General features: G+C 48.5%; 1 protein-coding gene across 12 annotated transcripts in view; it reads right to left on the bottom strand.

Moving 5' to 3' along the window:
* Nucleotides 1-15,350, bottom strand: part of KPNA1 (karyopherin subunit alpha 1) — a 484,825-nt gene that overhangs the window by 389,000 nt on the left and 80,475 nt on the right. For 11 of the 12 annotated variants that reach the window (XR_012656904.1, XR_012656906.1, XR_012656905.1 and 8 more), the window contains 2 exons: nt 12,709-12,787; nt 2,719-2,844 (listed from right to left, as the gene is read on the bottom strand). Coding sequence is in view for 9 of the 12 variants with exons in the window: in XM_075071590.1 (XP_074927691.1) it covers nt 2,719-2,844; nt 12,709-12,787 (205 nt within the window). In the remaining 3 variants the exon portion in view is untranslated. The remainder of the gene's footprint in view (nt 1-2,718; nt 2,845-12,708; nt 12,788-15,350) is intronic. The other variant, XM_075071579.1, reaches the window with a different exon arrangement.

Raw genomic sequence — 15,350 nt, 5'->3', positions numbered from 1 at the left:
CTTATTCTCCTCTGTAGGTTTGGTGGGAATACTCCTTCAGCTGATCTGACTACGGAAGCCATAGCAGGCTTCTGGTCTGGTCTCAGAGGAGGGAGCTTCCATGCAGCCTGCTCAGCTGTTTCAGCATGGACCTCATCCACGTACAGCCTACGATCTGGTTTCACCATCAGCTGTTGTCTGCCATTTCTGATGCGAGAGAAGCTGAAAGTGCTGTCCTTCAAACTGACCTCAGAAAGAAAGGTGTTTCCACCCCCACTCCTACTTTCTTTTGAGGGCAACTACACCTGAATTTCCCCCTAGTGGTTCAGCAAGGGCATCCATTCTCAGGGTCCCTGGCTGCCACCTCTCATGGGTTGAGACCCACATCTCTCTCCCTTCTGATTAGAGTAGTCTCTGCCTTCTCTTTGTTATTCCCAGCAAAAGATATTCTGCCTAAACAGGCCTGTTTGTTTCTCCCCTCAGAGATGGTACACAGTGTAATTGCCAACAGTTATAAATTACCACCCAGCACTTTCTATGCAAGCCTATTTTATTCTTAAGGTAAAAACCATTACAGAGAAAACATTAAAATAATAAAAACCTATACGCATACTAATAAACCTACCAGAGATCACCCCAATTGCTTCCAACATGTGCTCTTCAAGGTGAGTCTTTCGAACACAAAAAGCAACCCCTTTGTGGTCAACATGTCCATAGAATCATAGAATATTAGGGTTGGAAGAGACCTCAGGAGGTCATCTAGTCCAACCCCCTGCTCAAAGCAGGACCAACACCAACTAAATCATCTCAGACAGGGCTTTGTCAAGCCAGGCCTTAAAAACATCTAAGGATGGAGAGTCCAGAACAGACTCAGCTCAGAACTAACATACCCATGAAAAGTTTAGTCTACCTTTATACAGTTCAGAGATCTCTGATCTGGAGTTTCCAGGAGCAAATAATCAGTATATAATGGGTTCTTCTCCTCAGGGATAGCTTCAAAAGGCCTCCTAGGAAACCCACTTCACACATATTGTCCCAAACAGTCCTCTGAGGTTCCTAACATTTACATTAGTCATGTCCCTAGAAAAGTTGCATACAATCCTACAATAACACAAACAATTGTATTTTTTATACAACAGACCCCAGAGGTATTAACCTAATTGAATAAAGAGTAATTTAAGTCAACAAAGTTTATTCAGGATACTGCAGGAAATTGCCATCTGTCTCAGGCAGTTTTGAGATAAAAACCTCAAAGCCAATGAGGAAACTTGAGACGTTTGGTTTAAAATATTTTTTAAATCCCGTGAAAGCTCTGCCACAAAGTGAGATTTGCAGTCTGTTACAAGGGCAGATTGGAGGCAGACAATTCTGGAGAGTTCTTCCTGAGGGACAACCTTAACCCCAGGCTCAAAGCCACCAAAATCACCAGCATAAACATAACTATGCTGACAGAAGAGTGCATCTGTTCACCATAGCTGATGTTGTTTGAGAAGGTGGTATTATTGTGCCAGCAGGACTTATCCTCTATTGGTATATGCTGCAATTACACTAGGGGGTGGGGATGGGGGTGTGTCTCTATATCAGCATAGCTATGGCTTTGGCACCACAGTCTCTGTAGTGGAGACATGGCCTTTAAATGAAATTTGTTCTTACACTGTAGCACTGAAGACAGCATGGTAAAAGATAGTTACCTTTTCCGTAACTGGTGTTCTTCGAGATGTGTTGCTCATGTCTATTCCACAATAGGTGTGCATGCTCGCCACATGCACCGGTGTCAGAAGTTTTCCCCCTAGCATTATCTGTAGGGGAGCGCCCCTAGCGACCCCTAGAGTGGCGCCTCCATGGCGCAGTATAAGGGGCGCTGCATGCTCCCCCCACCACTCTCAGTTCGTTCTTGCCAGACAACTCCAACAGAAGGAAGGAGCGCGGGATGTGGAATAGACATGAGCAACACATCTCAAAGAACATGAGTTACGGAAAAGCCGAATGTCTCTCTCTCTTTTGGTCCAAGACTTGAATGACTTGCAAATTTTGCAGCAATTGCTGAGATGGGTTTCACTCAAACTGTGTGAACAGTCTGCGTGCGGATCACTCACTGACACTGGTCACCTACAAGTGTCGCATGACTTAAAACCCGGAGTACTGGGCATGTCAGGGAGGAGAAGTCCTCAGCTTGAGAATCAGTGCTTTTCAATATCTTGGTAAAAACTGTTTTTGGATTTTAGTTGAGCTGGATAGGCTAAAACAAGGTACAATGGTCGTTGGAATGAATTTTGAGGGAATGTAGACAAGAATTAAGCAAGTATTTGACAGAGTGGATTTCCAGATTAGGTGGTGAAGTAAAGAAGTGTTTGTGTGTTTAACCAAAATTTGGCTGTTGGGAGTATCTAACCGCACTGGGTGTTGAGGGGATGAGATCACAGGGGATTGGTGGGTTTTGTGTTGTTTGTTTGCTGATCGGGCTTTCCCCCAGATTTTTTGTAGCAATGTTGTTTTCTTGCATTTAACAGCATTTTGCTTTCTTCTGGCATAACTTTTCCTCCTGTCTCAAGTGTTTGAATTTGAAAAAAAAAAAAACTTTAAAATGTTTTAAGCTAACAAATTCCATAGCAGAGATAGCAGCATTGTTAAAGCCTTCCACAAATACATATATAGACTATAATTGCAATGCCATCTGATGGGCATTCCTCCTAGACTGAAGGACAAAGATCACTAAAGGAACATAGCTGGGTACGTTACCTGGATCTGTGCTCTGTTTCCAGCTGTAATGTTGGAGATTGTCCAACATGCCTCCTTTTTGATAGACTCCTTAGGGCTGCTCAGCAAGTGCAATAAACTCTGTAGAGCTGAGCAATTCAGAATTACCTGGAGAGAGAGAGAGAGAGACACACACACACACGCCTTAGACTGTGTCCAGAATACACAGCCATTTGACACAGGTAATCCCTAAAAGGAAAAGACCATCACCAACATTTATCTAGCACTTTTCCAGAATGTTTCACAAAATAGTAATTAATCCCCTTGTTAAGTAAATAAGTGTCGTCGTCATTTTATGGACAGGCAAACTTATGCACAGAGAAATTAACTGATTCAGTGCAGGGACCATGTGTTCAATATGTATTTATACAGCACCTAACACAGTGTGAGGTCCTGGATCCAAATGTGGCCCTAATGAACATGAAGGAGGTTTTGTTTTTTGTTTTTATTGGTTTTCTTTTTGCACTGAGACTCCTTAAACAGACAGGCTCTGCGTTTCATTGGCTCTCTAGTTCCCTGCATCACTGTCACAGCCTGTGAGGCCTGGTCCACACTGTAACTGACTCCTGGCTTGCAGTTGTGAACACCAAGATTCCCCCCGGAATGGATTTCTGTGAGCGAGTTATATACGAAAGAAGCTGGTTGTTAAATACAACATTAACATAACCCTCGGATATGGGCTATAAACAACACACTGTGACAATTAAAAAGATCACACAACTGTCTGAAGCACTACTTCTGTTAAACTGAAACAGTGTTTCTGGTTGCTATTAACCAGTCTTCCTACCCGAACTCAGTGTTATGAAACTGAAGAAGATATATCAAAATGATGTATTCTCATACATAATGTCATCGGTGAACTAATGAACTAATTATTGGGTTAGGAAAAGACAGCTACTTTTTCCGTAACTGGCGTTTGAGATGTATTGCTCATGTCTATTCCACAGTAGGTGCGCGTGCTTGCCACACGCACCAGTGCCAGAAGTTTTTCCCCTAGCAGTACCGGGGAGGGGGGTATAAGGGGAGCTGCGCGCTCTTCCCACCCTCAGTTTCTTCTTGCCAGACAACTCCAAGAGAGGGGCAGGAAGGCAGGGTGTGGAACAGACATGAGCAACACACCTCGAAGAACACCAATAACAGAAAAGGTAACGGTTTTTTCTTCTTCGAGTGATTGCTCATGTGCATTCCAAAGTAGGTGATTGCAAGCTATATCTGTTGGAGGTGGGTAGGGCTTCACAAGTTCCCAGGATGGTGTACCGCACTGCTGAACCTGGCATCATCTCTGGTTTGGGAGTCTATTGCATACTGTGAGGTGAACGTGTAAACAAAAGACCACGTGGTGGCCTTACAAATGTCCTGTATAGGGGCATGGGCCACGAAGGCAGCCGATGAGGCATGCGCCCGCATCAAGTATGTCCTCACAATGGGCAGCAGCGGGAGACCCGCCAGCTCATATCAGAAGCGGATCCACAAAGTGATCCAGTTGGAAAGCCGCTGAGTGGAAGTCAGCTGGCCCCTCGTGCACTCAGCCAAGGCGACGAACAGTTGCGAGGACTTTCTCAATGGCTTGGTTCACTCGAGGTAGAAAGCCAGAGCCCGCCGCACATTGAGTAGGTTGAGACGGCACTCGTTACTAGTAGCATGAGGCTTGGGGCAGAGGACTGGTAGAAAAATGTCCTGACTCATGTGGTAGGCAGAGACCAACTTCGGCAGGAATGCGGGGTGTGGGCGGAGCTGGACCTTGTCCTTATGAAAGCCCATATACGGCGGCTCGGAGGTCAGGGCCTTGAGCTCCAAGACCCACCTGGCTGATGTGATAGCAACCAGGAAGGCCACGTTTCATGAGAGGTGATACCAAGAACACGTGGCTTATGGTTCAAATGGGGGGTGCCCCATAAGACAAGGCAGCACCAGATTCAGGTCTCATTGCGGGACCAGGGGCTTAGAATATGGGTAAAGCCGGTCCAAACCCTTCAGGAACCAGCTGGTCATAGTATGGGAGAACACAGTGTGTCCTTGCACTGGGGGATGGAAGGCCAATATGGCCGCCGGGTGCACCGACTGACGAGGGTGCCAGGCCCCGGGCCCTCAGGCGGAGGAGGTAATCAAGGATAAGCTGGATTGGGGTGGCCGGTGGGGAGACATCTTGGTCTGTCGCCCACCTAGAAAACTGAGACCACTTCGTCATGTAGGAGCGGCGAGTGGAGGGCCATCTACTTTCGAGGAGGACGCACTGAACCTGTGCTAAGTATGCCCTTTCCTCGCCACATAGCCACTGAGCAGCCATGCCATGAGGTGAAAAGCTGCCAGGTTGGGGTGGAGGAGGCTGCCCTGGTTCTGAGATAGTAGGTCCGAGGGGAGCAGCAACAGCCACGGCGGAGCCACCGGCAGGCCCGAGAGGGTCCCGTACCAGTGCTGCCTAGGCCATGCTGGGGCAATGAGGAGGACCCTGGCTTTGTCAGTCTTTATTTTCACTAGGACCCTGCTGATCAGCAGGAATGGGGGAAAGGTGTAGAGAAGCTGGCCTGATCAGGCCAGGATAAAAGCATTGGAGATAGTGTCCCTTCTTAGGCCCCCCCTGGAGCAGAACCGAGGGCACTGTCGGTTCTGCTGAGTCACGAACAGGCCCAGCTGGGGAGATCCCCACCTTTGGAAGAGCTGGTGGGTCACTTCCGGGTGTAGAGACCACTCGTGCTGAGAGCAGAAGTTCCAGCTCAAGTGATCCACCTTCATGTTCTAGGCGCCCGGCAGGTGAAAGGCTTTTTAGGTGGATGTCGCGGGCTATACAGAAGTCCCACAGACTGAGGGCTTCGTGGCAGAGGGCAGAAGATTAGGCCCTGCCTTGCCTGTTGATATAGAACATTGAGGCTGTGTTGTCCGTGAGAACCCTGACTACCTTGCCATTCAGGTGCGAGCAGAAGGCCATATACGCAGCCGCACCACTCTGAGTTCCTTGACATTTATGTGAAGGGTCAAGTCTTGCGGAGATGACAGGCATTGGATCTGAAAATGCCCCGCATGGGCCCCCCAGCCCAGGTCAAATGCATCGGACACCAGCTCCAATGACAGGGCCCTGTCCCTGAAAGGGACCCTTTGGAACATGTTGCTTGGTGCAGACCATAACCGCAGGGAGATGATCACCGAGTTCGGCACAGTGAGGACTTTGTCTATTCTGTCTGTGGCCTGGGAGAACTGCAAGGCCAGCCAGAGCTGGAGGCATCCTGAGTCTGGTGTGGCAGACCACATACGTGCATGCCGACATGTGACCTAGGAGCTGCCATCATCGGGAAACTTGTGACCGAGTCAATGAGCCATAAGAACATAACATAAGAACAGCCATACCGGGTCAGACCAAAGGTCCATCTAGCCCAGTATCTGTCTACCGACAGCGCCCAATGCCAGGTGCCCCAGAGGGAGTGAACCTAACAGGCAATGATCAAGTGATCTCTCTCCTGCCATCCATCTCCATCCTCTCACAAACAGAGGCTAGGGACACCATTCCTTACCCATCCTGGCTAACAGCCATTTATGGACTTAACCACCATGAATGTATCCAGTTCTCTTTTAAACGCTGTTATAGTTCTAGTCTTCACAACTTCCTCAGGTAAGGAGTTCCACAAGTTGACTGTGCGCTGCGTGAAGAATTCCTTTTACTTGTTTTAAACCTGCTGTCTATTAATTTCATTTGGTGACCCCTAGTTCTTGTATTATGGGACTATATAAATAACTTTTCCTTATCCACTTTCTCCACATCACTCATGATTTTATATACCTCTATCATATCCCCCCTTAGTCTCCTCTTTTCCAAGCTGAAGAGTCCTAGCCTCTTTAATCTCTCCTCATATGGGACCCTCTCCAAACCCCTAATCATTTTAGTTTCAGAAAGGGCAATCAGAGGTATATAAATGGCTATTCGCCAGGATGGGTAAGGAATGGTGTCCATCCCTGGCCTCTGTTTGTCAGAGGAAGGAGATAGATCACTTGATCATTGCCTGTTAGGTTCACTCCCTCTGGGGCACCTGGCACTGGCCACTGTTGGTAGACAGATACTGGGCTAGATGGACCTTTGGTCTGACCCGGTATGGCCGTTCTTATGTTATGTTCTTATGGCTCATTGACTCGATCACAAGGTTCCCGATGATGACAGCCAGGGCTTGCCTGCAGCTCCTAGGTCACATGTCGGCATGAACGTATGTGGTCCGCCACACCCGACTCAGGATGAGGCCCCTCCAGCCCTGTCAGGGTCTCGAACCTGTCTGGGGGGAGAGAGGTCCTGGCCGACATTGTGTCCAGGAACGCCCCAATAAACTCTATGCATTGGACCGAGACTAACGTGGACCTGGTGTTATTTACCAAGAGGCCCAGGGCAGTGCATGTGGACAGGAGTGCCACATGATCCCTCACCCGTGATCGGGAAGTTCCCTTGACCAGCCAGTTGTCCAGATAGGGGAATATCTGGACCCCCTGGTGCCTGAGGTAGGCTGCTACCCTTAGAGAACTCAGGCTGGGGGGCAGGCCTATACTGCCTTTGCGGGCACTTTTTATAGTCCCACTGCTTCTTCTGGGTGGTCTCGTATTTAGGGAGGGCTGCCTGGGTGGGAGCCTGCTGCAGCTTGAACTTGGGTTTTGCCAGAGCAGGGACATAGAGGCCCAAGGTCTGGAGGGTCGTGCAGGAGTCTTTTATGCTGTTGCAGCCTTGTGTCTGTCTCCTCCGCAAACAGTGCCTTCCCGTCGAAAGGGAGATCCTGCACGGAGGATTGCGCATCGCTGGATAGCCCAGAGAGCAGGAGCCATGACACCTGTCTCATGGACACCACCAAGGCTATGGACTGTGCAGCGGTGTCTGCTGCATTCAAAGCAGCCTGCAGGGATGCCCTTGTGGCCGCTGCCATTTCCTCCATGAGCACCTGAGACCAGGGGTCTCCAAACTACAGCCCGCAGGCTGGATACAGCCTGTGGCTTCGATTTGTCTGGCCCCCCAACCAACATCGCATCGGGCGGCAGGACCCCGGCTGGCAGGAGCCTGCAGCCGGAATCCCAGAGCAGTGGTGGGCTGAGCAATTCAGCCCGCTGCTGCCCTGGGGTTCCCGCCGTGGGCTCCTGCCAGCCTGTCTCAGCCCACTGCCAGCCTGGGTTCCTTCACCCAGCCCAGCAGTGGGTGCTGGGTAGGGTCAGTGATGGGACCCCAGATGCCAGGAACCTGTGGCGGGAACTCCAGTGCGGCAAAGGAACTTCAAGATGTCACTGCGTTCCTGCCAGGGTCACAGAGCTAATGAGCACACAGTAGGAAGGTTAGTAGCGGAAGAAGGAATTGGATGTGTGATGAGTTGTTGTTTCCCTCAGTTTCTGTCTTAGCGTGTGTCAGACTAGTAACAAACACATTCGTTTTGTTTAAATCCGTTGCTATTGGGACGATTATGTTGGGAAAAGGACAGAAGAGAAAGGTTGATTCTGAATGTCACATGTTTAAAGAACAGTGGAGTGTGGACTATTTCGTTATTGAATCAGATAGTAAAGCATTGTGTTTAATATATAATGAAACTATTGCAGTGCTAAAAGAAAACAACATTCATAGATATTATGAAACCAAGACTTGTCTAACTACTCTCAATTTATGGGAAAGCTACGTTCAGATAAATTAGAATCCATGAAATGTGGCTTATCACCCCAACAGTTTATATTTAAGAAGAAAACAGAGAATGAAGCTGCAACAAGAGATAGCTTCCGAGTGGCACACCTATTAGCAAAACAAGGAAAACCATTTACTGATGGTGAGCTAGTTAAAAATATGTACGATTCAAGCTGCCGAAGAAATATGCCCAGAAAAAGTAGATCTATTTAAGACAATTAGTCTTTCGGTGAACACAGTTGCTCGCAGAATCGAGGACCTTGGCAGTAACATAATTTTCCAGCTGAATGAAAAGGCTAAGAAGTTTGAGTGGTTTTCCCTCGCACCTGACGAGTCAACTGATGTTTCCAATACTTCGCAGCTGCTGTTTATTCGCAGTGTTGGTGGTAACTTTGAAATTACGGAAGAACTAGCTTCTGTATATAGTATGCATGGAACAACCACAGGTGAAGAGATTTTCAAAAGTTGAAAAGTCACTCTCTCTCAATACAACCTGCAATGGAAACAACTGAAGTGCATTACAACCAATGGAGGTAGAAACGTGCAGTTCAAAAAAAGGTTTGGTTGGACAAATCTACAAAACTTGTGAAAGTGTGGGCTGTCCCAAGCCTATGATTTTTCATTGCATTTTTCATCAGCAAGCATTGTGCAGGAAATATTTGAATTTGTCATGTGTTATGGAACCCATAGTTTCAACCGTGAATTTCATTCACTCGCAAGGACTTAACCATCGTCAGTTCCAAGCATTTCTAGTGGAAACAATCAGAATATCATGATTTGCCCTACCACACTTCAGTTCGATGGCTTAGCGGTGGGAAAATTTTGTCGTGATTTTTTTTAGCTTAAAACTGAAATAGAAATGTTCTTAAATAAAAAACCCGACCCTTAACTTTACTCACAAACAGTAAATGGCTTTGGAAATTAGCTTTTTTCGTAGACTTGACCAAGAACATGAATGACTTCAACATTAGACTACAAGGGGAAAACGGGCTTATCTGTGACATGTACACCCAGGTGAAATCATTTGGGCAAAAACTAGTTCTTTTTGAGTCCCAACTGATGAGAGACTGCTTTGCTCATTTTACACGTTGTGAAAAGTTCAACCAAGAAACAATCATAATTCCCAACTAGGTTTGCACAAGAAATCATTTCTGATCTGAAATTACAGTTTCAGGAGTGTTTCTCTGATCTTGATGTGAATGCAGGAGAAATATGGATCTTCCAAAACCCATTTGATTACGATCTTGAAAAACTGTCACCTGAATTTCAAATTGAAGTGATTGGCCTGCAATCCAATGACTTGCTGAAGGACAAATATAAGGAAGGAAATCTGGTAGAGTTCTATAAATGCCTGCCAAGTGATCAATATGCTCATGTAAAAAACTCTGTCCGTGGATTAATGTCAGTGTTTGCCACTACTTATGTGTGTGAAAAAACATTTTCAATGATGAAATATGTGAAATCCAACTACAGATCGACCTTGTCTGATGAACACTTACAATCAATTTTGATGACAGTGAACACTAATTTTGAACCACAGCTAAATGCAATCTTGTCAGAAAAATATCAGTACCATACTTCTCACTAATCCTAAAATAATATTTCTTTAACGATTTTGCATATATTTAATTTTTCCAGTCACTTCAGCCCGCGAAGCCCCTTCAGAAATCTAATATGGCCCTCGTTTCAAAGTTTGGAGACCGCTGCCTTAGACTCTTCTCTATCGCGCTCCTGGAGGGAGTCCTCGAACCTGGGGAGAGATCCCCAGAGATTAAATTTGTAGCGATCCAGGAGAGCCTGATGGTTTGCTACTCTTAGCTGGAAGCTTGACGACGAATAAACTTTTCTCCCGAAAGCTTCCAGCCTCCGAGTGTCTTTGTTCTTAGGGGTCAGGGCTGGCTGCCCCTACTGCTCCCTGTGGTTGTCCAACTCAAGGAGTTGGGCGCTGGGTGGATATACAAATTTTCGTGCCCCTTAGTGAGTACAGAGTACTTGCGCTCCACCTTCTTAGAGATGGGAACTAACGAGGCTGGTGTTTGCCATGGGGCATTTGAAATTCTTGCCACCCCTTCATGGAGCGGCAAGGCCACCCTGACCGGTGCCAAGGAGGACAGCATATTGAACAGGAAATCTGAGGGCTCCTCCATCACATCTGCCTGGTGGTGGAGGCTCCTCCCATCCTTTTTAAGAGCTTTTGGTGGGCCTGGTAGTCCTCCTGTGGGACAGAGGAGGACAGGGCTGCAATCAGCTCCTTCGGACAGGGCGAGGAGGCTGGTGCAGTGCTTTGGGTGTCAGCCAGCACTGGAGGATCCACCACCTGATCGGACTCTAGCACGGCACCGAAGACATGGGTCCCACCGAGTCCCTTCTTGGTGGTCTACGGATGGAGGCCAATGGTGCTTCCGACGCCTCAGCCACCAAGCGAGTCCCCACGCGGGACTCTGCTGGGGGCCACGGTGCCTGCTGGTACCACTGGGCAGGACACGACACTCAGTGCCACCACACTTGCTGAGGCACCAGTGGGGTTGGCTGATCGGGTTGGCTAGCCTGGCCTGTAAACAGGTGGCTGTGAGCGGAGGCCAGGCTGGCGTACAACCCGCTGCTGCCTCTGGACCAGGAGGTACATCGACCATGGGACCGCAACTTCGAGGCGGAAGAACAGCACCGACGGTAGTAGCTGCTCCGTAAACAGTCTCACAAGGTGCCAGCGATTGACACCCGAAGCTACAGTACCTTGGCGGAGACTTGGAGCAAGAGCCTGAGCAGGAAGGGCGTCGACGGCCGTGCCGTGACCGACTGCAGTACCTCCTTCAAGACGAGGACCATTGGCAACGCCCGACACGGTCCTATCAGTATTCGCTCCGCGAAGATGAAAAATGCGAGGAATCCCGATCAGATGACACCCATCCAGATAGCCTGGCCAGTGTCGAGGGCGATCCATATGGACTGAGCCCTGAACGGTTACTAGGCAGTAAGTGGTGTTGGGAACATTCCCTCGACCGAGACCGGTACCAGGCCTGCAGGGACTGCAGCAATCCCAGCAGCAGCATGCCTCTGGAGCGTGGGGCCGACTTTGGCGGAGCTCCAGGCACTGGCATAGACATAACATCCATAGCCGCCTGGAAAGCTTCGGGCGTAGATGGCTTCTGGACATGCGGACAGGCCTGTTCCGAAGCCGCTGGGCTATCCCGCTCAACGTGAGTCAGAGGACTACCTGACATGGGCTTAGCCTCTGTCTCAGATGTCCCTCGGTGCCACTGCGAAGAGGGAGTCTTTCCGGTCCTCTTGGCATGCCCCGTGGAAGGGGAGTGGTGCTGACTAGTTGGAAGGTACAGAGGGTCTCCGCATTCCGACACCGTGGTGCTGGGTACCAATTCGGAGTGGCGTGGTGGGGTCAGGGCCAGCGTTGACTCCACCAAGATGGCCCAGAGTCTAACGTCCCTTTCTTTTTTAGTCTGGGGCTTGAACGACTTGATGTTGCACTTTTTGCTGATGTGGTTTCTCCCAAGCAGCGTAGACAGTCTGTGTGCGGGTCACTCCTTGGCATAGAATGCCTGCAAGAGCCGCATGACTTAAATCCCGGGGCATGCCCCAACCCAGGCTCACTAACTAAACTTAACTGAAAAGCTAACTGGCTGCAGGTACTGCTGAACTAACAACAGTTCTTCTGGGGACACGCTGCAGCAAAGCTGGAGCTGAGTAGTTCCGATGCACCTTCACTGGTGGCAAGAAGGAACTGCGGGTGGGGGGAGCATGCAGCTCCCCTTATACTGCGCCAGGCATGCGCCACACCAGGAGTTGCAGGGGGCACTCCCCCCCTACGAGTACTGTCAGGCGAAAAACTTCCGGCAGCGGTGCACGTGGCGAGCATGCATACCTACTGTGGAATACACATGAGCAATCACTCGAAGAAGAACCTGGGTTTCAGCTTTGGCACAGACCACAAAGAAAAAGGAATTTAGTGCTTTCAAGCTAGAATTTGGAGGACATTAGGCCACATCATAGAACCACCACAAAATTCAGCATAACAGGTAGTTTTTGCTTGGGACAGAACTAAAACAGGAATACTTAGAAGGTGCTGCAGGTCAAGACTGACCAGCATCTGCATACCTGTATGGGAACCCAGGATTGGAACAGCATGCTCAGGACTGAATGCAGTGAGGGAGGTTTGTGTGAAAGCTTGAAAAAACACATGTTCTGCTGCAATCAGTTCCCTGTTTGAGCTCCAAAAATGACAGCTTTTAATAAAAGGAAAACGTTGAGGCTTGTGACTACATAAATTACCCCTGCTAACTAAGAGAAAGGAAGATGGTATTACAAGACAGTAATAGCAGAAGCTATACCTGGGTCTGGATATCATCCCCTGTCACAATGTTCCCGACTGCTCGTAAGGCAGGAGATACCACTTTGTAGTCACTGTGCCTACAAGTCAAAGCAAAGACTTAGATTAAGCAGCACAAAAGTATCTGCACCTCCACCCTTTAGTCAGGACCCACTGACACCTTGCTAGACCTAGGAGAACTCTCCTGCCAAGTTTGACTGAAATTACTGAATTTGTGTTTTAGAGTTAGAGGCAAGCTAATATGCATTTTGATTTGAAACTCGTAGCTTTTAAATGTCTGACACTTAACTAGAGCACAGGCTTTAAACAAAACACAACAACCAACACGTTGGCCATGACTTTTAAAAGTAAGTGCCTCAACTTTGACTCTTAGAGTTTAGAATTAAAGGCACCTGAAAAAATGGCCTGGTTTTCAAAGAACACCAAGCACTCAGGCTCCTCTCATTGACTTGGGATCCTAGCTAAGCTCTTGGCCATTGCTGTCTAATCACTGCAATGTAGGAATATGGTGATGAAACATAGCTCTCAGAGGTAATAATTTAATACATATAAATTTGGTGAATAATAATTAGCTGTGGTAGGGGTACCAGTATTTTCCTTGACAACTTTTATCAAAACCAAAAGGAAATTTCCAGATGAACTGATAAAGACTATTAAATCAAATTTGTAAATGTGTCTCAAAAACTTAGGGTGAAAATCTTAAAGGAACTCTGTTAGCTTGTGAAATGATTTTCAGAAGTGCTGAACATCCACAGTTGTAATGGATAGGAGCTGCTCAGAACCTCTGAAAATCAGTCATCTGAAATCTAGTTAATTTAAAAGTGTAATTAAAGTACTTATATAATATAAGTCAATAGTGCCACACTGTTACAAAAAAGGTAAACATCATTCTTGGATGTATTAGCAGTAGTGTTATAAGCTGCCGGAAATTTGTTTCTGTACGAAATCTGTTGCTGTACGAAATATTCACAGCATGGAAAACAACTTACTAGCTATAAAAGGGAAACAATGAAACTGACTGTACACAAAACACTGCCAAATGCACAAAATAACAAGGTTACTCACCTTTGTAACTGTTGTTCTTCGAGATGTGTTGCTCATATCCATTCCAGTAGGTGTGCGCGCGCCGCGTGCACGTTCGTCGGAGACTTTTACCCCAGCAACACTCGGTGGGCCGGCAGGGCGCCCCCTGGAGTGGCGCCGCCATGGCGGCTGATATATAGCCCTGCCGGCCCGACCGCTCCTCAGTTCCTTCTTTCCTTCGTGGCAGCTACTCCGACAGAGGGGAAGGAGGGCAGGTGGAATGGATATGAGCAACACATCTCGAAGAACAACAGTTACAAAGGTGAGTAACCTTGTTTTCTTCTTCGAGTGCTTGCTCATATCCATTCCAGTAGGTGATTCCCAAGCCTTACCTAGGCGGTGGGGTCGGAGTGAGACGTTGCGGAAAGCAAGACCGCTGCACCGAAGGCAGTCGTCGTCTCGAATTGCTCAACACAGGCATAGTGCGATGTAAAAGTTGTGCCACGGACGACCACGGTGCCGCCCGGCATATGTCCTGGATGGGGACTTGGGCCAGGAAAGCAGTCGAAGAGGCCTGAGCCCGAGTAGAATGGGCGGTGATCCGCCAAGCGGGACGTGAGCCAATTCGTAGCACGTCCGGATACACGATGTTACCCTTGATGAAATCCGCTGTGAAGTTACAGGTTAGACTTCATACGCTCTGCCACCGCTATGAATAACTGGGGCGAGCGTCTGAAGGCTTTAGTCCTGCTGATGTTAGAATGCCAGGGCCGGCGACATCTAAGGTGTGCAGCTGCTGGTCACGGCGGCATGTGTGCGGCCTCGGCGAAGAAGACCGGCAGGAATATCTTGATAAGATGGAATGGTGAGACAACCTTCGGAAGAAAGGCTGGGTGTGGTCGGAGCTGCACCTGATCTTGTGTAAAGATGGTGTAAGGTTGGGTCTACGACCAACGCACGGAGCTCGGCATACGCGTCTGGCAGAGGTGATAGCTACCAGGAAGGACGTCTTCCATGACAGATAATAAGGAGCAGGTTGCTAACGGCTCAAAAGGGGCCCATGAGTCTAGAGAGCACCAGGCTTCAAGATCCCACGTAGGGAGGAGGCTTAACGGAGGGTAAGAGTCTCTCCAACCTTTAAGAACCTGGAAACGATGGGGTGTGAAAGGCGACAGTACCGGACTCTGCAGGATGGAAGGTGGAGATTGCGGCTAGATGGACCCTAATGAAGAGAGGCTAGGCCCTGGCCTTGAGATAGAGCAAGTAGTTCCAGGACTACAGAGACTGGAACGGCAGTAGGGACCATGGAACTCCGTGCACACCAGAATGAGAATCGCTTCCACTTTGCGAGATAAGTGGCCGCGTAGAGGGTTTCCTGCTACCTAAAAGGACTTGTTGGACCTCAGCGGAGCACTGGCGCTCAGACTCGTTCAACCAGACAGGAGCCACGCCGTCAGGTGTAGGGACGGGAGGTCTGGGTGACGAAGCCTGCCGAAGTCCTGTGTTATAAGGTCCGGGTAGAGAGGTAGTGATATTGGAGGCGCCAGGGACAGGTCGAGCAGCATGGTGTACCAATACTGTCTCGGCCATGCCGGAGCGATCAGGATCAGCTTGGCCTTG

This window comes from Chelonoidis abingdonii, chromosome 1 (genome assembly GCF_003597395.2).
Source record: "Chelonoidis abingdonii isolate Lonesome George chromosome 1, CheloAbing_2.0, whole genome shotgun sequence".
Lineage (NCBI taxonomy): Eukaryota > Metazoa > Chordata > Testudines > Testudinidae > Chelonoidis > Chelonoidis abingdonii.
This window is presented reverse-complemented; position numbering and strand designations above follow the sequence as displayed.